The 22,591-nt window shown below is 43.5% G+C and overlaps 1 protein-coding gene and 1 long non-coding RNA gene across 3 annotated transcripts in view; one reads left to right on the top strand and one right to left on the bottom strand.

The window, feature by feature from the left end:
- LOC126511089 (uncharacterized) overlaps window positions 1-22,591 on the bottom strand; it is a 104,072-nt gene that overhangs the window by 41,982 nt on the left and 39,499 nt on the right. For both annotated transcript variants that reach the window (XR_007594603.1, XR_007594602.1), the window contains exons 5-6: window positions 4,694-4,862; window positions 2,334-2,500 (exon numbers count right to left, since the gene is read on the bottom strand). This is a non-coding gene — a long non-coding RNA (uncharacterized lncRNA). The remainder of the gene's footprint in view (window positions 1-2,333; window positions 2,501-4,693; window positions 4,863-22,591) is intronic.
- St8sia3 (ST8 alpha-N-acetyl-neuraminide alpha-2,8-sialyltransferase 3) lies at window positions 484-6,717 on the top strand. Its single transcript, XM_050157977.1, has 4 exons — window positions 484-752; window positions 2,076-2,198; window positions 4,333-4,890; window positions 6,387-6,717. Exons 1-4 carry the CDS (start codon window positions 574-576, stop codon window positions 6,667-6,669), a joined length of 1,143 nt encoding a protein of 380 aa, XP_050013934.1. The 5' UTR covers window positions 484-573; the 3' UTR covers window positions 6,670-6,717.

Genomic DNA, 22,591 nt, shown 5'->3' with positions numbered 1-22,591 from the left:
AGGGGGGAGGGGTCCTGGAGGCCATTGGCACGGGTTCCAGCCTCTCAGCCTCCTTTCTCCACCTCCCCCTTTCCCCTTCTGCCCTCCCTCCCCCGCACCCCTCCCCCTGGTTATTTAGGAGATTAGAGTTCATTAATTAAATCCTGTGCTTAGATCGAACTGTAACACTATTCCAATCACATTTATCTTGCAGGCGGCAGCGGAGATGGCAACCTCGCTGGAAACGCGCGGGGGAGCCTGAAGTCGGCAGCTGGAGACGCACTGCTCTGCGTGCTCCATCGCCCCGCCGCCTCGTAGACCCTCCATCTTCCTGCTCAGTTCCGGGCCAGGCTCGCCCCGGACCCCGGGGTGGGGTGGGGGGGCGGCTCCCACTTCTCCCGGGGCTCCAGGTGGTTCCCCACCCCCTGCCCTCCGCGACTCAACTGCCTGGGTCCCCCCCTCCCCCGCCACACACACTCACACGCGCCCGCGAGCACACACGCACGCACACACACACACACTCACACGCCAGCAGGCTGCTGGCCGCTCAATGGACCGATTTCCCCGGTTTCCCTGAACCCAGCCTAGCCCGGGATGAGAAACTGCAAAATGGCCCGAGTCGCCAGTGTGCTAGGGCTGGTCATGCTCAGCGTGGCCCTGCTGATTTTATCGCTTATCAGCTACGTGTCCCTGAAAAAGGAGAACATCTTCACCACTCCCAAGTATACCAGCCCAGGGGCGCCCCGAATGTACATGTTCCACGCGGGATTCCGGTGAGTGTGGGCCTCTGTTTGAGCGCCCTGGGGTATCTCGGGTCGGTGGTGTGTTTGGGGGACAGTCAGAGAAGGGTGTTTGGGCTTCTCGGTAACTGCGTGGTCTTTTCACTCTTTTTTCTGCTTCTCCCTTCCTTCTCTACTTTATTTTTTAACCCAAAGCCCCCTAAAAGCCTTTGTCCTAATCGATGTGATTGAATTTCTCCTATTCTTCCTCTGCGTCCCCTCCCCCCCATTTTAAAACTGAAGTGTTTGTGAGAGAGAGAGAGAGAGAGAGAGAGAGAGAGAGAGAGAGAGAGAGAGGATTTTTGGACGGCGGGAGGGGTTGTTGAACCCTGAGATAGGCAAAGCAGGAGGTGGGTGCCCTGACTGTGCGCTAGCGGCGGGCTCCGAAGGCCTGGCTGGGGCGATTTAATGGCGCAGGCGCCAACTGCTCTCACACCCCTCCCCTCCTCCCCTTTCTCATCTAATGATGCGCAGGTTTATTCTCTTGAAGCCCCTAGGGCTTTTTCCTCGACCCTTCCCCCGCTGCCACCCGCCTCCTCCTTTCCTGGATTTCTGCAATTCTTCGGCCCCTGCGGGAAGCAAGCCTTCTGCTGAGGGCCGCCCACCCTTGCCCGGTCGAAGTCACCGCGGGGCGCAGCTCGGGCACAGCTCATCTGGAGCCCCACCCCTACCTGTGCCTGCAAGGAGCTCTCCCCACACCGCTTCCTGATGGGCGGGTGGTAACCACAAGCTGTACCCAGGGAGCTAAGCTGGGCTGGGGATGTGGAACCTGAAGAAGCCAGGCCTGGACAGAAAAGCCTGGCTGCAGGCAGCCTCTTGGGGTCTCCAGCTAAGGGCTGAGGGTGCAATCAGACTTGGGCTCGGGAAGGAAAAGGTTAAGGCTGGAACCCCCACCCCCACCCACTTTGCCCGTGTCTCGAATTTCTTCTGCCCTTTCTCCAAAAATCAATTCACAGGGACTGGCCTGGGTAGCCGGGTCGGACCGGCGAAGGCTGCTGTCCGCGGTGCTGACTCAAAGTCCCCGCCGCGCCGCGGACAGCAGCCCTGTACCGGGCTCCGACCCTGGATGTCTGCGTGACCGCCATCTTTTCTATGGTCTCTCTTACACACGGAGGGCTGGACAATGAGGAAGAGTTTCCCTTTTTCTTCCTTTCTTCCGGGTGTGTGTAGAAGCAGAGAATGTGCCAAAGGAGAGGGACTGTGCGGTGGGCCTGCCCCTGTGCCAGCTGCCCCCTCCGGTTGTGGCTGGAGTTGTCACTGCTCCCTGGGTTCCCCTTACTGAGGCCAGCGTCTCTCTGAACTCATGCTCCTCTTTAGGTCACAGTTTGCGCTGAAGTTTCTAGACCCGTCATTTGTGCCCATTACGAATTCTCTCACCCATGAACTCCAAGAGAAACCTTCTAAATGGACATTTAATCGGACAGCGTTTTTACGTCAAAGGTAGGATAGGGAGAGAGGTTGGTTTTAATTTTGTTGTTGCTTTTCATTTTGAAACTCAATAAGACAAACAGCATGAAAACAAAGCCAAAACCACCAAAAAGTAAACAAAAACAAGATACACCTCACTTCACCCACCTGCACCTATACGGGCTTTGTCCTCTCCTAAATGCAAGAGGAGGTGGTGAGCAGCCATCCTCCCAAATGTTTGCAGTGCCCTCAGGAAGGCTCAGGATGGTCAGCATCCTTCCGAATTTGGTCTTGACTGAGCACCATGATTTAAAGTCTGGATGCACCAAAGTTGTCTATTTAAAAAAAAAAAGTTCATTGTAAACAGAGGATCCCCTACTTTTTTTAAAAAAAAACTGTAATTATACAATCTTATTGAAACACAGAAAATATAACGCAGTCTTATGGCATCTCTAGTGGAGATGCCGGCCTAAATATATGTGTGGAAGTGTGATTTTGTTTGAGTTTTGCCTGTTTGTTTTCAGGAAGGCCTTCCCAGCTTTAGTGGTTGTAGTAGACTTTTTCCACAAGAAGAAGTTTTGTCTTTATAGCTTGGTTTTGTTTGGGGGGGGGATTAATGAAATCTCAGTGGTCCTGGTCTTAGAACCACAGCCTCCCAACCCCCAACCCCCCGTGGTGGGATTGCTATGCCACTCCATACAATGTGGGCCATCTAGTGTATTCATTAGCGCTGTGAAGACGCGCTTCACAAACCGGCCAAGGAGCTGTGGTTTTGCTCAGCTATTTATTGTCACTGTACTTTTTGAAAAATTATAATCTACTAGCAGAATCAGAAGGGACGCACAGTTTCAGGAAACAAATGTTGGGGTACTTCTGAAAAATTATTATAATCATAGGATTATGATTATAGCTAAGTACCTATGCTTACTTATAAACTAGTTTGTGGCCATGAATTGTAAACCATGGAAGGGCTTTTCAGCTCTGGCCTTTGGGATTTTCATCTAAATTTAATTTTGCAGACAGTCCAGAGAGTTTTCATAGTAGAACACCTTACGCTAGTCCACACCAAACGCCATCTCTAACTCGATTACAATGTTTTTTCTACACTGGGCTGAGTATTCCTAGCTATCAATCAAAAGAACGCTACCTTCACAAAGCTTCCTGCTTTTCAAGCCATCTCTTAGGAAACCTTCCGTTAATTTCAGCAGTATCATCTGAAGTTGCCTTTATAGCCGCTTTAAGAACTGTGCCAGTAAGGAAACCTGACGCGGCTGTGCTAGTCTGCCTTGCCCTAGAATCTGATAAGATTTCTTGTCCCCTGCTGTGGTTTCAACAGAAGGCACGGGAGTTTCACTCTGTCTTCTTGTCCCCAGAGAACGTGAAGCCCAGCGGCATGTTACCTGTCTCTGGACTATTTTAAGTACCTGAGACTTAAGAGGTAACAATTATACAGGGAGCTCCATGTCAAATCCAGCTGAAGTCAATTCTAAGTATTGCTTTTCTCTTGTTTTTTTTTTAATTTTTTTGATTACCTGTATCCTACTATATTGTAATTCCATATAATAAAGCAGAAAAAAATAGATCCATGCTTCATTATTCAGCAGGCCTTAGTGAGATTATCATCTCGTTTCTAATAAGTATTTGGCCATACCCACTGCTCTCCCCATTCCCATATTTTAATAATGTACCAACCCCTAACTTTTTAGTCTGTATTTGGACACCTGTAGTATTTTATATTCCCAAGCACTACACTCCAATAGCAAACAAGTAGTCTCTAGTTACGAACCTGAAGTCACCAATGTTTGTGCATTAATGTGAGCTCGTTGAGGCCTGTGTAAATTGTCTCCCTGTATTTTCTAACACAGTTTGGCATCTGCCTCCTCTTAATCAAATACACTCTCTGAGTAGACCGGAATACCTAGAAATAGTGGCCAAACTGCACATTGAATTTACTAGTATCCAAAGATTACATTCAGAACTTGACAGATATATTGTCATGCCTTTACATTATAAAAAACAGGCCGCCCTTTGGAGTCCACAAATATGAATGTATGTTCATACTTGAATTGAATGTGCTTAAAATTCATGCCTGACTTAAGTAGAAGCATAAGAAAGAAACTTGGTTCTTTTGAATGGAATGCATTTAATGAATCTCTTTTTATTTTAGGCAAGAAATTCTTCAGCATGTCGATGTAATAAAAAATTTTTCTTTGACCAAGAATAGTGTTCGGATTGGCCAACTGATGCATTATGATTATTCCAGCCATAAATATGTTTTCTCTATTAGCAATAACTTCCGCTCCCTGCTGCCAGATGTGTCGCCCATTATGAATAAGCGTTATAATATCTGTGCTGTGGTGGGCAACAGTGGAATCTTGACAGGCAGTCAGTGTGGACAAGAAATAGATAAATCTGATTTTGTTTTTCGATGCAATTTTGCCCCAACGGAGGCTTTCCAAAAAGACGTTGGGAGGAAAACCAACCTCACAACCTTCAACCCCAGCATCCTGGAAAAATATTACAACAACCTTTTAACCATTCAGGATCGTAACAACTTCTTCCTCAGTTTAAAAAAGCTGGATGGGGCCATTCTCTGGATCCCTGCGTTCTTCTTCCACACTTCTGCAACTGTGACCAGAACGTTAGTTGACTTTTTCGTTGAGCACAGAGGTCAGCTAAAGGTCCAATTGGCATGGCCTGGGAACATAATGCAACATGTCAACAGGTGTGTATATGTTATTACATTTAACTCATACCCCACCAGATGGCAAATCAATATTGTAATCTCCTGGGCATGGGAGCTATCCAATTCACTAGATGTTGTGCTTAGTTTAGTTCTTGAGGAAAACTCTTATCTTTTTAATGAATGAGTGAATTATTCTAGTCAAAAAGTCCCATGTATTTCTAACTGGTAACCAAGTGCCAAATGAAAACACTGTTTATCACTCACACCGTTTTATTTTTCCTTCCCCTCCTTAGTGCACAGTCACGGAATTGCCACAAAACAAGAACGACCCTTGTGCAAATAGGTATATCCCAGTGACACTAGTGACTAAATCATACAAAGCAATTTTTTAAAGAAAATAACAACTTAAAAAGAAAAAAATGATCATTGACTTTAAATATCATTTTTTATGTTCAGGTGTTTGTAGACCTGTGTAGGACTGAGAACCGCCTGGATAAATCATAAATGGCATAAGCTGCTTTTGTGATGAAATGTTTGCATATTTAAGGATCTCTGTGCTGTGCCTTATGGCTTGACAAGGAGACTGGATGAAGATTCTGCATTTTTACCTAATCCAGCAACTTTCAGTTCTGGCTGTTTATAAAAATCGGTGTTTTAAAATACAATATAGTAACCTTGGTAGTAACCTTGACTGTGTTTGACACTCACTCGGTGTGGTGAGGGGAGCAAGGGACAAGCACTTGGTGTGTTTTTAACAACTTCTCAGATCATTCCAATATGCAGTCAGAATGAAACAACTGTCCAGGGCCATTTTATAGGAAAGATCAAGGGTAGAGCTTTTTCTTTGAGTCTTCTGAGCATTGCCTCAACTCCCATGCCCTCCTATGTAAGGAACCCAGGCACACATCAGGTACAGATCTTATTATCAGTGCAAGTGGGTTCTAGAAGAACCGGTATCTAGATGTGCATGCTCAAATAGATAGTCCCTTCCTGTTATTTCCTAAAATCTTCCAAATTTATGATATGTTTAGTTGAGCTTCCATTGAAAGAGAACTTGTGGTCTAGAAAATTAATGTCGCCACAAGGAAAGGCAATTGTACTATTTATAGCCCAAGCTGGGGCCTTCTCTTTGAGAAGGTGCATGTGTAGAATAATTACAAGGGTAACACACATGCCCTGGTACTGTTTCCAAGAATGAAGAAGTAATAGAACTTGACTCCAATATTGAATAACTGAATACAGCTCAAAGTCGTTACTAAAAATGGGGAGAACCCAGGTCACCTACCAACCTATCCCAGGTGAAGTGAACCTCTTACTTCATCCTTTTGGTCCCTTCTGTTCCATTTTTATTCAATTTTCATGACATTTCATCTCTCTTCTAGAAGGGGACAGACCAAGGTAATGGGGCTGGAAAGTGTTTCTATCCGTGAAAACTAAACAGTCTAGACAAATCTAGCTCCCAGCCCTGCCTATTAACTTATCTGACTGACACCTTCAGTCCCGCCACTGAATCTACACGTACTTATCCTTGCCAGGTACTGGAAAAACAAACACTTGTCACCCAAACGGCTGAGCACAGGCATCCTCATGTACACTCTGGCGTCTGCAGTCTGTGAAGAGATCCACTTGTATGGATTCTGGCCTTTCGGATTTGACCCCAACACAAGGGAGGATCTTCCATACCATTACTATGACAAAAAGGGAACCAAGTTTACCACCAAGTGGCAGGAGTCTCACCAGCTGCCTGCTGAGTTTCAGTTGCTGTTCCGAATGCATGGCGAGGGGCTCACCAAGCTCACTCTGTCACACTGTGCCTAAGAACTCCAACCAGAAAGTGCCAAATGGCTGTTTTAAAAGTGCCCCCCCCCCAAAAAAAAACCAAATTGAATAGTCTCCAGAATAGAGCCCCAAAGACAATCCGGCAAAGCTCGTCTGCCGCTCACACGGAAGGACGTCTCCTCTCCCTCGTCTGCACTGCTCTTTGATCGGTCTTAGAAGACTTAGGATGGGTGCATTGAAGCCACATGTGTTAGACTTGATTGGTAAAGGTGAGGTTGTGTTGGGAAGTATGCTGCACAGCGAATGACTTGAAATAGTTCCACATTTGTATTTTAATAATAAACTGACTCCCATGTGGATGAGCTGCTGTCGTCCCATCCATGGCTGCCGTCTCCTCAACCCTACTTGGATATAGTCCTCGTAATCAGAGAATGCTGGCCAGTTTCAGCGGAATCTCCTTTGCCAGGGGGATTGGAGACTTCAAAAACAAAAACAAAAATCTGGTTTGCAGGTTTCTCTCTCTCTCTCTCTCTCTCTCTCTCTCTCTCTCTCTCTCTCTCACACACACACACACACACACGCATACACACACACACACACACACACACACCCTGTTCCTGTTGCTCTACTACCATTGAATTTAATAATTTGTTAGGAATAGCTCTCGACTATCTTTGCTTGTATATGTTTGCATCTGTACCTGATGTGTGCAAGTCTCTGGGTGACTTAGCTGGTTCATGACAAACTGAACAAATTAAGATGACTTCCTCCGTGATGAATTCTTTAAGAAATGCCTCTTACCAAGTCCTCTCTTGTCCACAGTTATTCTGCGGCAGGGTGGTCTATGTGGGTAGAGAGGCATATGCTACAGTGCCTCTCTTTCTGTCGCATGCCCATGCTGCGTGTGGCACGGCATCTGCGGGCATGAGTGCAGATGTGGCAGGTCCTACAAGGGCTTTCTAGCCTGGGCCTTCCACTATCTTGGCTCAAGCATTGATCTGGGCACTCTCTCAAAATATAGAGGCATTGAGCTAACTTAAAAACCTGGGGAATGTGAAGGAAAGAGAAGAAGCATATTTGCAAGTTATGCACTCTATAAAGCAGTGTGAGAAAAGAAGCTAGAGCTTCTTTTCTGTGTGGCTAATGTCAGCATTAGTCATGTCAGATCCTTTCTGTGCCATCCCCACCAACAGCCATCTAGACCTGCTTGCTTTCTTTGAGACAGCTGTAGATACTATTCTCTGTTAAGTCTGTGTGCCTATACATTGAGCGTCTCCAAAAGAAAAGCCATTATGCAGTGGCAAGACTTGGTCCTAAATAACCTTTGGAATTTGAGATCAGTTGGCCATTGTTCTCAGTGTCTCAGCTGTATCTGTGGAAATCGCATCTCTCCCATCCCAGGCTTTTACACTGAGCAGCACTTTGTTCTTCCAGTTCAACCCCAAGTCTGGCCAAGTTGATGTTAAATTTTAATAAGAGTTTCTCTCCTCTTTCCAAGTGCCTGTGGAGCCCATTTGTTACCTGCTCCAGTGGGGCAGCTCCTTCTTTTCCAGAAATCTCATCTAGAATGCTAACAGTGTTGTAAACCCTTTTGAAAAATTGTTGCTACAGTTCAGACATCAGCGCACTGTCCCTCTCTGGGAAGAAACAGCCGTGCCTACAAAGAAGGGCAATAAGGAGACACACAGTCCTTATGCTACCTGGTCCCGAAGCTGGGTTGTTCTTTGGGAGAAGCTAAATCTGACCCAGATACAATCTAGTGAAAGAAAACCATTCAGATCCAAACACAATACCAACGGTGGCACATCTTACACTCTGTGAATGCCAATCATTCAGACAGATGAAATAAGGGTAAATATTTCAAAAATAAGAAGTGTTAACTATACACCGAATAATAAGGAAATTAAAATTATAAGCCATTTTAATAATACTTTTAAATCCAATGATAATTTTATGGGCATGAAAACCACACCATGACTGTGTTCTGTGACTTTAACCACACCATGACTGTGTCTTGTCACTTTAAACCACACCATGGCTGTGTCCTTTCTCTTTAAAAAGCATGGGACACCATGCAGCTACTCTCCAGCCATGATAGGTTTGGGTCATGGAGAGAACGATTACAGGCAGAATTGCATTCATTGTCATCAGTGTTGAAAGACTTGGCTATTCCTGGGCTCTTAGTTCATTTGGTTGGAGCTCAGGGATATTAATGCTGAGATTATCCAGGCCCGGTTCTGACTCCAGCGCTTTAATCTCAATGCGCCCATTAGACCTTACTAAATATAAATTCCGATTCTTTGCACTGTACAAGATGAAGTACCAAAAGACCAGAAAATCCCCAAAGCCAGTTCATTATTTCAAGATAGCCTATTTAAATTCGATCTCATCAGAACATTGTGGGTTTTGTTTGTTTTTAATTTGGGGAGGATTTTTAAATCTTACCACAGCCTTGTTCCCTAAGTTTAGACTAAGAAACCCTTCCTGTCTACTGTTGCTTCCACTATACATTGAACAGGAGTACAAAATAATAGGAAAATGGGCTTCTCTTCAGAACCAGAAGGGTTTGGAGGCCAGTTCATCCCTGCCTCTAGGAAGGATTTCTTGAGATGGCCCCCACATTCTGTTTATAATATAACAACAACAATAATAAATCATCTGAAAAAATTTCCAATATAACCTCAAATTTACAGTGCTAAAGATTCCTTTACAATGTAGATCCCTTCTATTTAAAAAAAAATAAAAATAAAAAACATTAGGTACAAAACGTTGGCAAAGTATTTATTGCCCTTTTTCCTGTATGGTAAAGGCCTTCCTGGCCATTTTTACTGTCAGTTGTACCCTTGACCTGCTGCTCCAACAGTTTGGAAATGTAGCCATCTGATGATCCTACAAAATCTTTCTGTTTTTCAAAACGGTTTCATGCTGTAAACCTATGTAGCCGCTGTCATGATAGGAAGGCTCCCTTATCAGGAAGGCAGTCAGCATTTTTCAGTGCTCCCACTGTCCCCAGGCTTGTAGGCTCAAGTGCAGTGGCCAGAGCAGAGGGACCGTTGGGTTTCCTGTCTGTGCACACACACACACACACACACACACATATAATCACACCCCATCCTCCTTTGTCGGCCTCACTTGGTTGGGTCTGGTTAGTATATCCTTCTAATAGAAACAGTCTCTTTTTTTTTTTTTGGCTACTTAGAACAGAGTACAGCATCAGATATGGCAATCAAGGCCACCACAAAGCCCCCAAGGATGTCTGAAAATGACTAAGTTACAGAGGAGAAAGGGAAATCCACAAACCCTTGGCAGCCTGCTCATTACTAGACCTGTGGTCTCATCTTCGTTCTTTGTGTCGTGTGGATTCTGGGAAGACAGAGTCAAAAGATGGTTTTCATGACTCCCTCCCACACCCAGAAATTGGGGGTTTGTGTATGAGTATATGAAGCTGGGGATCAAATCCAGCACCTTGCACGTAGTAGACAAATCCTCCACCATTGGTCTGAGTTCCCAGACTCTGTTCTTGTGCTAAGTAACTTAAACCATTATAAAATGCAGTGTGTTTAGTAGTACTGTGTGTCCAGCAATGCTATGGCCATCTGTCTCTGGCCTGCACACCAGACACCTGACCATGGGCTACCGCAAGGATCTGTAAAAGAAGACCCCACTCACTACCCAGCATCCAGATGCCAAGGCTAACAGTGCTGATGAATGTGAGTGCCCAGACAAAACCAAGGTTTCAGGGAATTGAGTGAATATAAGTACATACTTCCCAACTTCAGGCAGGGCACCAGACACTCAGGCAACGCTCAAGGACCCTATGGACACAGGAATAATAGAAAGGGAGGGGCCTCTGAGCTTCGTAAGCCCTTCTTGACTTTGCAAATCTGAAAGTTGAGATGCAGAGACACTAAGCGATTTTCCCCAAAATGTACATAAATAATTATTGAAGAGGTTATAATTTCACATCTTTACCTTATTGGTATGGAAGACATACGCAAAGAAAAAGAGTTTGGGTCTAGTATCTTTGGAGTACAAATGTAATGGATAAGGCCTGTAAGGGAGGAAGGTGAAAGATCACTAAACGTACCTGGCCAGGTACACAGCAGCAGCAGAGGACACAGTTGCCCAGTACATAGCAGGCTGCTAAAACCACCCACTCGCCCTTAAAATGAGAGAAAAGCCACTTGCTATATCGTTGTCTGATAAACCCCAGTTCAGTTATTGATGGTATAGAGCTGACAGCTGGAAATGTACCTGATAATATATTCATTTTAATAAAGTCTTGTTTTAATAATGTGTATGCATGATTTAGAAGACCAAGGCTGGAAGTGACTGTGCACTCTTCCTTGTATATAACTTCAGCAGGGGCCCCCGGAGTCAAGAAATATTTTCCACGTTGTAATTGCAGCAACAGACTTCGAATTGTTGTATTGGTTTAATTCGCTAAGACTGTACAAAGCGTAGTGAAAAACTTTGGTGGTTCTTCATTCCTTTCCAATGACATTCTAAGGACTTCTCTATATAGTTCTGGGTCCTTCTTTCTCATAACTGTTTGAATGCCTCAGGCAAACATTTGCTTAGCTTCTATTACTTCCCAGATGTGTATAACTGACCTTTTGACTACCAAGTCGGAGCTGTGTATGTGTATTTGAAGAGTTCTGATGGGACACCACGGGTGCTGAGGATAGACGGCATCTTGGCCAGTCTGTCTAGGCCACTTTATCTATGGACCATTTCATCAAGGCCACTGATGAGTTGATACCAAGGACCAAAATGGCTAATCCTGCCTCTCTCGCCCTCTGACTGCTTTGCCACAAAAAAATATAACATTTCAAATGGAAAATGTTGTAGACTGTTGTTATTTGCTATGTAATATTTCTGAACATGTATTTTTATTGTGGAGATTTGTTAAAGATATGTGCGGCTGAATAGATGTTTTAATCCTTGGTGAAGCTTCTTCTCTTATTGTCAGGATCAGCGAAGAGTCTGCTGCTGAGTAGCTGACTCTAGTGTTGCATGACAACAGGGAGCTAGGATTAGGACCTGGCGGGTCCCGATGATGTATCAACAACAATGTACATATTGAGGACCACCTTGAGATAGAATTCTTGCTCCTCAATCCACATTTTAAATCACTATATACTGAGATAAGTCCTAACCTAAAAAAAAAATCCCTGATTGATTCTGATGTGACATATGGAAACTAAAGGTGTATTTCACAGTCAAATAGACAACATTCAGAGCAGCTGAATGCTAATCATTCCTTAAAGTGATTGCGGCACATGACAATGTAGACAAAGTCTTAGTGACTCAACCGTCCACTTCTAGCCAAGCTAATTTCTGCTCATTTTTAAGTGCACAGTAATTTTTCAGTGTAGTCATAATAGATACAAACTGGCAGACAAAGTGAGGAGCATGGCTTTTGTGCTTTCACCCCAAGGCTAGTTCTTTATATTTCACTATGGTCCAAACAAAAGAGGCAAATCTCAGATTATCTATCTTTATAAATGGACAAACCAAGAAACAGAGAACTTAAATGATACATTCAGATTCAATTTGGGATTCATTCCTCTAAAGTATTACTCAGGTGGTCTGATTTCTCAAACTCGACCGATCCCTCAAATGGAGGAATGCCTTCAGTGCTGCGATATTTGAGCGAGAATGAAACCAGCCCCTACCCCCGAACAGAAATTTGTAGAACGAAAAATCAAAGACCAAAACAAAACAGGTAAGCAAGGTGTTCAGGTATGACCAGCTGTCATGTCCCAGGCCCTGCCGGGGAAGGGAGCACCGACCTTATGAAGTTTCCGGCCTTGCTTCTCTCTTTACTTCACACATGAAAAGCCGTTGATCACCACAGGTCCCCAAGAGCACCTTAGAGTTCTCTCTGTGGGGTTGAGAAAGCGGCTTCATCTCTACTGTGCAGCTAGATGTTTAACAGCTGCTCTGGTAAACTAGTATTTACAAGTTTCCATGCGTACGCATCCACACCATATCCAACTTCAAGCTACTAACTTAACATCAGCCAGCTCAAATGTGCCAAGGCTCCCAAGAGCCAGCATGAATTAGCTTAGACATGTGAGCTGGTTCCAGCACAGCACTGCCTGAGCGATTCTGAATCAATGAGTACCAGTTAGAAGCTGGTAGCAGTGGCTTCGGGGGATGTTAGAATGCCCATATCAACAAGACAGCAAGTCAGCCTTGGTCAGTTCACTAATTCCTATTTTTTTTTTTAAAAAAAAAAAGAGCATGTTATTATGCCCTTTAGGTTAAGGCCCAAAGATGTCCAAATATTTCTTATCCATGTGGTGATGAGAGTCTCTCAACAGGTCCTCAGCTTAGGAGATTGTCAGCCATGGCTTTCCTAATGTCAAAGTGTGACCTTCTAGGTAAAGATTCTCTAATTTAATTGCCATGTTTGGATGGGTTTTTGCTTGTCCACCTGTCATCCTTCTGACAACACAAAATTCACAGGCATTTATCAAGCTGCAAAGAAGCAGACAAACAAGATACCGTTAGGATTTTCTATCCCTACACACCTGCAAAAGCTCCCTGGTTCATAGTCTGCACCCCACCAAGGGATGCTCAGCCTCGTGCCTGGAGCTTGCATAAGTAAACAGATGAACACTTCTCAAAGATTGAGTCATCATGATTCAAAGGCCACACTGTGTTGGATGACGTCTGGACAACTTCAGAGTCTGAGCAGACAAGATTGGCAGAACAAAGTGCTGTGCGCTGCTGTCTTCACAGCTTGGCTAGTTATAAGTCCGGCCTCTGAAAAAAAAAATTCTATCAAGCATCATGTTGCTCTGTAGTTTTGGGACACTGAGTAGCAGAGATGCTATCCCACCAGTCCAATAGCGATGAATGCACTCCCTACAGAGGATCTGGGACACTGAGTAGCAGAGATGCTATTCCTCCAGTCCAATAGCGATGAATGCACTCCCTACAAGAGGATCTAGAAGTCAAGCACGGTGATGAAGCAACGAATAAGCTTGGCTTGCAAAGTGAGAGATTTTCTGGTGGGAATCATTTTGGGTGGGTTTAATTAAATCATTTGAAAGGCGATGGTGGGAGAAAACGAACCTAACTTCTCAGACAGTGAATGGCCATGGATTTTCGTTCTGCACGGAGTGATCTAAGTTAGATCACAAAGGACCAAATCTAGTTTCTTCACATAATAAAATATCCACTAGGTTCTGTAAGATACTTCTGCACAGAAGATGTTTGAAACCCATATTGGACATTTCCCACATTGCTTTTTAAAAGGTCAAAGTTTATCTCTATATAGGCACCTGTTATATCGTGTACCCACGATATAAACAGGTGGTTAACTTCTACCACAGAGGTCCACCTGCTTCTGTCTCCTGAATCCTGGGAGTAAAGGTATGTGCCACTACTCTGGCCACTGTTTCCTGTTTTTTTTTTTTTTTTTTTTAATCATCGTTGAATTGAGTTTGTTTCTTTACACTGAGCAAGCTAGATTTTGTTTCAAATGAGTCACATATGTGTTCTGGGGATTTCAGTCCTCCTAACAAACTGTGTGCTGGCATTAATGAATGTCCCAATCCTCTGTCTCTTTCTGACCAGAGGAGAAGCCCATAGCTACAGGCACAAGGGTCTTGACAGTGAAGTTCTATTTTATTATGAACATAGTCACTGCTACCCAGCCTCTGGCCTGTTGAATAGGAAGGTGGAGGGGAAAAGTGGGTAGACAATGGGAGAGACGCTTGTACAGGAACAGGTTGAATGTGTAATCTTTGAGGCCCTTACAAAAGGTCAATAGTTTTCTCTATGAAATCTGAAATCTTTGTGAGATCCCATATCAGAAATGTTTTGATCACATTTCAAGACCCAGGGCTAAGCACAGCCCTGCCACCAAGAGCCCTAGGAGAGTATACACATGAGCTGAATTTTGCCTCTAGAGTGAACTCCAGTCCAGTGGAGTTTAAGACCAGCTGAGATGTATTCATCAAGCATCAGTAACTGGCCCTGAAATCCTCCCAGGGTCTAGGACAGTGGTTCTCAACTTTCCTAATTCCTTGGCCCTTTAATGCAGTTCCTCATGTTGTAGTGACCCCAACCATAAAATTATTTTCATTGCTACTTCATAACTGTAATTTTGTTACTGTTATGAATCATAATGTAAATATCTGATATGCAGGACATCTGATGTACGACCCCTATGTAAGGGTCACTCAACCTGCAAAAGGGTTGCAACCCACAGGTTGAGAATCGCTGATCTGGGGCAAGCAAATCAAAGCACCACAATGCAAGACCGCCTACTCAGCTGAGCTGCTTCCTTCCCACCACAGCGAGGATTCATGGATCTGGACCATTTCTGCTTCAGTGGAGCTCAGTATCCTCAAGGCTAAGCTTCAGAAGTGGCATCTCTACCCAGCGAGAATGAAAACCACAGATTTCATGATATTCTCAGAAATCTGGACACTCAACTGTAAAAACATGAATTGGAAGTAAAGACGGAAGAACGCGTGAGTTTCTCACACGTCTTACTTTGTTCTCACCTTTAAGTTCAGTACCATTTAAAGAGTGGGATAGAATGGTGCAGAACAAAGCCTTTTATATTGTAATGCTAAAGCTAAAAGGTTAAAATGTGAGCAAACGGTAACTGTAAGTTATTAAAGAAAGGAGCAGGATGAGCATGTCAGGTGAAAACCAATGCCTCTTGTTACCATGACAACCCTTCCCCCACCCTCATTGATGCATTCATTTTGGGAAATGCCATTGTATGTGGAGAGACTTTTACCCCTGCTCAACCACAGTGGAAGTTCTGTGGTCCTCAGAAGAAGTAGGGGCCTTTACCAATCGGAGTCACATCTGCCTTGTGAAAAGCAACTTTACCTGTCCTTGGGAAGAAGCTTCTAGAAAGTGAGGGCCACAGAGGCCTGGAAGGAGCCAGGGCTACTGGGCTGAGCACCATGTAAATATCTCCTGCCTTCTAGGTGAACAAGGATGATCACCTTTCACAGAGATAACTCGTGTGTGTGTGTGTGTGTGTGTGTGTGCGCGCGCGCGCGCGCGCGCGCGCGCGCGCATGCGTGTAACTGTAGTTTGTGAAGAAAATGAAAACATTTGCTTCAATAGCTTCCCTAAAGTACCTGCTAAGTATGAATGTGCCTGCCTTGTTGCCTCATGTGCCAAACGCAGTCCTGGATGCATTGTTTTTAAATAAAGTGTTTTCTTGTGCATTGGAAAATGCTGCTGTCTGTCTCTGTCCCATCCAAAGACCCGCACATCCACCAGCACTAATATACACTCACGGGCAAAACAAATGCGTCCCCCCTCTTTTCACTCCCAGTGAGGCCTTCTCCTGCAAGCTTGTAGGACAAGTCCACACAGGTTGCCCCTGGCTGTCTTAACAATAAATAAATGCCAAAAAATGCCAAAAAAAAAGAGAGAGAGAGAGAGAGATTCATCATAGAACCCTTGAATGATATGACAACTAATAATACATTATTCCTGATAATTGGCAATTATAGGCATCATTTTATTTAATCAGTAATTGAATGAACCACAAGGCTGAGGCAGCAGCTCAGGTGGTAGAGTTCTTGCCTAGAGTGCACAGCGCCCTGGGTTCAATCTTAAGCAGCACATAAGTATGGTGTTTTATACCTGTAATCCCAGTACAGGCCAAAGTCATCCTTGGCTATATATTGAGTTCAAGGCCAGCCTGGGCTATATGAAACTCTGGCAGGGAAGGGGGGAGTTGGGTGAGCCAAATATGGTGGTGTACGTCTATAAATCCCAATAGTTAGGAGCAGGAAGTTTAGAGTTTAAGGTCATCCTCGGCTATCTGAGATCCATCGCAAAATAAAAGAATTGAGTGAGAAGAACTCAATCATAACACGCTGGCCTAGCGTTCACAGGATTTGGAGTTCATTCTTCAAGAGGGAGGAGAGGGAAGAAGAAAGAAATACCGGGGTAGGGGAGGAAGAAAAGAAGGAAGAGGGGAAAGAAAAAAATTTAAAAAGGAAACAGAGAGAAAAAGAGTTGAGGGGAGAGAGAGGCACTTAAGAACTTGGTCCATGCTGCGCCTAATGATGAGGCAAAGTGAGGGTTCAGTCTGACAGTAGCCTTGTGCCTGCTACTCCTAGAATGTCATCGGGTCACTCTTCACAGCACCCCTTGGCCGTCATCATCAGCTTCCTCTCTCTTTGTGTCATTTCTACCCTTTGTGATTTTTTTCTCATAACTAGAAATGATACACTATTTGGCTATGTTTCATACTGTGTGATAAGTTCTACCTTATATAAAGCATGTAACTCGGCCTGTTTTATTTATGCTGTGCCCTTAATGCTGAGAACAGTGCACAGATCTTAGTAAGCTAAGAGGCACCATCTAGAGGGTAGAGGGACAGACGTACAAATAGGTGGTTGGATGGACAGCACGGTACAGGCACTGATTCAACTCTTCCTTTACCATCTCCTCTACGTCTTAGAACCTGCACCCCCACATACACCAGAAGCCCTGGCTCTCCTCTGACTCTGCTGTCTCAGACAGCCCTGTGAGCAATACTCAATTTAAAAAAAAGTATAAAGGAAGGAAATGACAGAGAGAAGGGAGGTACCGGAGCAGAGAGGAAACAGGACACAAAATTGGCGAAGACGGTGAGAAGAGGCTGTCTGTAGCCTGGAACCATCAGTGAATGCCAAAAATGTCCAAAAAAAAATCTCCATAGGACCCTTAAATGATACGCCTGCTAATAACAGTCTTGAAGAAATCAGAAGTCTTGTTAGGGAAATGCCTCATCATATCCCAGGGGATGCTGGAAAGGCAGGTGAAGATGCACAGGATTTGCCGTCCCACAGAAAGCAGAGGCAGAAGTTGTGGGCCTAGAGTACACGGTCTTGGGGGAGAGAAAGGGTCAAGCCGAGTCAAGACAATAAAAAGTTTAGAGCAAGTGCAATGCAACACTTGGAGTTTTTATTTTCTGAAAACCCTATTTGAAGACTTTCCTCCCACGCTACACATATGCACACGGAGAGAGAGAAGATAGGGAAGGTGGGCAATCCTAAGACAAATCACATCACAAACTTCAACAAAACACGAAATTGACATCAAGTCTATTGCAGGCTCTCTGCCTGGGGCTGATTAGTACAAATTAAATTTTTTTTACTGGACTTTTTTTCATAAGAAAATGCATTGCCACAGCTTGATCAAAACAAAGAGGACTTTAAAAAAGAGAGAAATCCCCTTCATCAGGACTGAGATGAAAAAAAAGATGAGAAATCCCCCAGACCAGGAAAGAAGTAGAGCTTTCTCCTTTCACCTGAACAAGCGTTGGCGCTCCTGTGCTAAGCCGGCTTCCTGTGGGCCCAGCCCAAAGGAAGAGCAGCGGTGGGCTGGTGCCCTTGTGAGTGTGGGACTTCAGGGAGAGGGGTGAACTCACAGACCACACTTCTCCTGACCCTAGCTCACCAGGAGCTTACGTTCTCTGCAAAGTCCATGCTCTTGATTACAGGTCAAGAAACTGTAACTTGGGGCAAGGGTGGAAGGTGGGAGACACCTGACTGTCCCAAAGTGCTGTCCCGACAGGTTGTGGTTGAAGCGCTTCATCAGCTTTCAGAGAAAGGGAACGAGCTTCGCTTTTATGTCAACTCATAATTCTCCACTCCAGATTAAAATATTTAAAGAGACAGACTGCTCGCTTTACATATTTTATTGTGATGAAAAACATTACGAAACATTAGAAAATGGAGGTAAACACAAGACTATCTTCCTCCTATTATTCTGAGTGTGTGTTTAGTATACACCATATAGTTCCATCTTGTCTGCCTTTTACATTTATAGAATGACACCAAGAACATCGTTCTGAGTTATTAAATATTAAAGGGTAAGCTCTCAGAATGAGCATTCAGGCACTGTAACTTTTTTTTTAACCAATTCACTATTATTACTTCAAATTTAGGTAATTTGAAATTTCTCATGATTATACACAATGCTCTGAGAAATGTTAAATATTTCATTGTTTCCTTGGGGGAAATGCTTTGAGGTAAATTTTCAAGAGCTTTAAAACAAATTTTGGCGAAAGGAATTTTCACACACACACACATACACAATGAATAAATGAACAAATGATTTGGGGGATATGGTAATCTGGATAGGATAGCATGCACCTGTAACCCCAGCAGTAAGGAGGTAGCAACAGGAGGAACACCTGGTTCTCACTGGCCAACCAATCTAGTTAAATTGGCAAGCCCCAGGGCAATGAGAGACCCTATCTCAAAAAACAAAATGGATAGTACCTGAGGATGATACCTAAAACTGACATCTGTCCTGCACATGCACACATATGTTAATCACACAAACATGCTTGTCCACTTACATCCTCATACACATGATCATAGGAGTGAATGCTCACACACACACACACACACACACACACATCTTTTTAGAGCCAGGCACAAATGTTCAAATAGAAATTCGATGATCAAATTTCTAAATGTTCTTTTATAACACTTGCAAAAAAGGTTATGAGAAAATCATATATTGTCATAACTTCCTTAAATGCAAAATGATGAGTTTTATACACAAAACTCATAAGTAGATAAGCTATAGTAGGCTTCTTACATTCAGTTTCTATGTCTCTCTTTCAGGAGCTGGGAGACCTTCACACCCAAGGAAAAACTCATCTGCTTGTATTCTCATTACTAATCAAATAAGAGGCACCTAGATCATGTGGGAAAGACAGCCCTTCAATACAATGATAAATAGTCCTTTTCTTTATTCTAAGAGTATGTTTATTGCTTACTCGATCTACCAACCTAATAATGTTTCTAATTTACATTAAGTCCAAGAAGTCAAAATGAGGAGGTTAAACCAAACAATCTACCTTGAGGTTACATAAAATGTACAGATTAGTTGTTTTTGTTGAGCTTCTTTTAATCAATATCACCAGTTCTATAGGAGAGATATGCCTTAACCAAATTCAGAATGTGGCATAGATTTTTCAAGGTAGATATTATTAAGAGCAGCTGGAGTCGCCATCACCAAATCCCAACCACAATTACTCTTCTTGTTTTGTTTTGTTTTTTGTTTTTCGAGACAAGTTTCTCTGTGTAATAGCCCTAGCTGTCCTAGCACTCGCTTTGTAGACCAGACTGGCCTTCTTCCCAAATTCTGGGATTAAAGGCGTGTGCCACCACACCTGGGAAATTGTTTTTATAAGTAAATTTGCATAAAAAAATCAAGTAACATAGTCATCTCTGTGTTCCTTGTAGTTTCTGTCAAGGTAGCTCAACTCCACTGTTTCAGCACAAAAGCAGCCACAGATGATATAAACAAATGACATGGCTATGTTCCAATAAAACTTTATTTGGGGTATCAGATAACAACTAGACTCAGGCCATTGGGTCCTAATTAACAAATTCTGCTTAGGTAACAAACTCCTTAATATATGTTAAAAAAATTAATTTACTCTTCACCATACTGGTTTCTAAGGATAGCCATAATTAATATCTATACTCGTGGTGACTTGAAGCACCACATGGTTCTGGAGGGCAAATGTGTGTAGTCAAAGTATCAAGCAAGGTTGATTCTTTTGAAAACCCTGACACACAATTGTGTGCATTTCTTCTTGCTTCTGGCAGCTGCCGGAGCCCTTGGTATTCCTTGACTTATAAATGCAAATTGCTGCCTCCATCTTCTACTCTAAGGACTCAGCACTGAACTTAGAGTACAGCTGAGTCCAGGATGATCTCCTCTCAAGCTGCTTGCCTAGGTACTTTCATGCCTTGACTCTTATTATAAATAAGGTCACATTACAAGTTTTCAAGTAAACATATTGTGAGGAGCCACACTTCAGTTGCCTACATCCATTTAAAATCCACACATAGGAAGCAATCCAAGAAGCCAAAGAGAGCCACAGAACACCACCAAATGATGCGGACAGGCTCCGATACACTCTGTGTATGATAACCCCCTTCCGTGGTATCTCATCACTCTACAGAAGCTCGGCGGTAGTATTGGGTGATGGAAGTTATATCTTCAAATTAATTAGATTTTTACAGAGCTCTCCACCGTCTGTTGACAGTAAATGGGTGTTCTCGTAACAGACTCTAAGACAAATTACACAACACCAAACCAAAATCAACAAATTCTAAAGACATTCCTAGCAGACAAGATCTCATTTCCCACACCAAAGAGGTGTTCAGCACCAGTGATATTGATCTTGTGTGAGTGGGTTTTCTGGCTGGGGTCCATGCACAATGTTTAGCAGAAAAACACATGGATAAAGAAAATATGAAAGTTGACCAACCTATGACATGAAGTGATAAGTTTAAAAGAAATATCTAAAATGTTTCAGTGGACACATTTGTTCAACACCTTGAAGATCAATTTAAGGCCCATTCTCATCTCCGCGGCAGATAACACAGACACATAGATATAGATCTAAGCAACTTTAGTCACGGACACTAACACGTCTGATTTAGCGTCCCGAAACCTTGTGACCTAATCAGCAAACAGAGTCTATTGGGAAGAAAAGTGGAAATTCAGTTGGAGATATTTTTCTAAAATAAAAAAAAAACAGGCTTCAGTGAAGTCAACAATGTGTATCCAGTAACAGGAGCTGATTGAGTGACTTAAAGAGGAGGAGAAATCAAAGTTCTATAGGAAATAGAGCCCAAAACTTGCTGCTTTCCTTTGTCAGCACTGAGTCCTGCCTGTAAGGAAGTTTTCTTCATTCAGGTATGTCCAGACCAGAATGAGTGTGTTCAATGTGAGGCTCCATGCCTACTTTTAACACAAGTAGCAAGAGGCATCCAGATGGGACACACATCCCACCACACACCTGCCCAGTCTATATGTCCATAATTCTGTGGGGCTTTCCCCTTCTCTTTCTTTGATCCAGCTCTGAGACAGGAGATTTTTCCATATGACAGACCTAGCAAACAAAGAAAGGGATAGTGGAAGAGGTAAGTTCAGAGAGCCTTTGGAGAAAGGAGGTTGGATTAATCCGGATACTATATAGGCATTCATGACCACCAACTAGGGATAAGGGACAAGAGGGCTTTATCAGTCACCCCCATCTTTGTCATTCTCTAGGTTCTTTCTGGTGGGTACCTAGACTCTTTCCATCTTACTGGTGGGGTTCACTCTCTGGTAACCCTTTTGGATGATCTGCAGTATTCTGAATATTTGATTCTTCAAAGTCCAATGCTGAAAACTAATCTCCAATGAGATTAGAAGATGGGGGCCATTGGGAAGTAATTATAGATCATCAGGTTAAAGCCATGTTGAAGATGCTCCCTGAGAACTGTCCCTTTCCACCACATAAGGACATAACTGAAGTGTCCCATACGTGAACCAACGGGTGGGTTCTCTCTAGATACTCAACCTGCCAACACCAACCTTGGACTTCCCAATCACCAAAATTGCTGTTGCTCATAAGCAACCAAGTCTATAGTACTTTATTATAGCAATTCAAACTCACTGCCATTTTTCTGAGGCTATCAGGACACAGTCCAAGATTATGTATCAAAGTAAGCCCCCTTGTTTTCATTCTTCTATTTACACAGACCTTTCTTGTGAATACAACCCAGAGTCCTTCCCCTAGTCAGCTCTCAGGGTTGTATCGACTTCTCTGTGCATGTGGAAGGTTAAGCAGTCCCAACTCCAGATCCCACATTGTTTTTTAAAGATTTATCTATTTATTATATTATTATACGTAGTGTTCTGCCTGCGTGTCTGCTTGCATACCAGAAGAGGGCACCAGATCTCATTATAGATGGTTGTGAGCTACCATGTGGGTGCTGGGAATTGAACTCAGGACCTCTGGAAGAGCAGCCAGTACGTTTATCTCTGAGTCATCTCTCCAGCTCCACATTATTTTTGTAACCAGACTTCTTCAATATGCCTAAATTTTGGCTTAGTGTACCCCTCCAAATCAAAACAAAGCCCCTAGAACGACTCACCCGGCCCATCTAAAGAAGACGTTCAG

This window comes from Alexandromys fortis, unplaced genomic scaffold, assembly GCF_014885135.2.
Source record: "Alexandromys fortis isolate MF-2015 unplaced genomic scaffold, M_Fortis_MF-2015_v1.1 scaffold_94, whole genome shotgun sequence".
Taxonomy (NCBI): Eukaryota; Metazoa; Chordata; class Mammalia; order Rodentia; family Cricetidae; genus Alexandromys; species Alexandromys fortis.
This window is presented reverse-complemented; position numbering and strand designations above follow the sequence as displayed.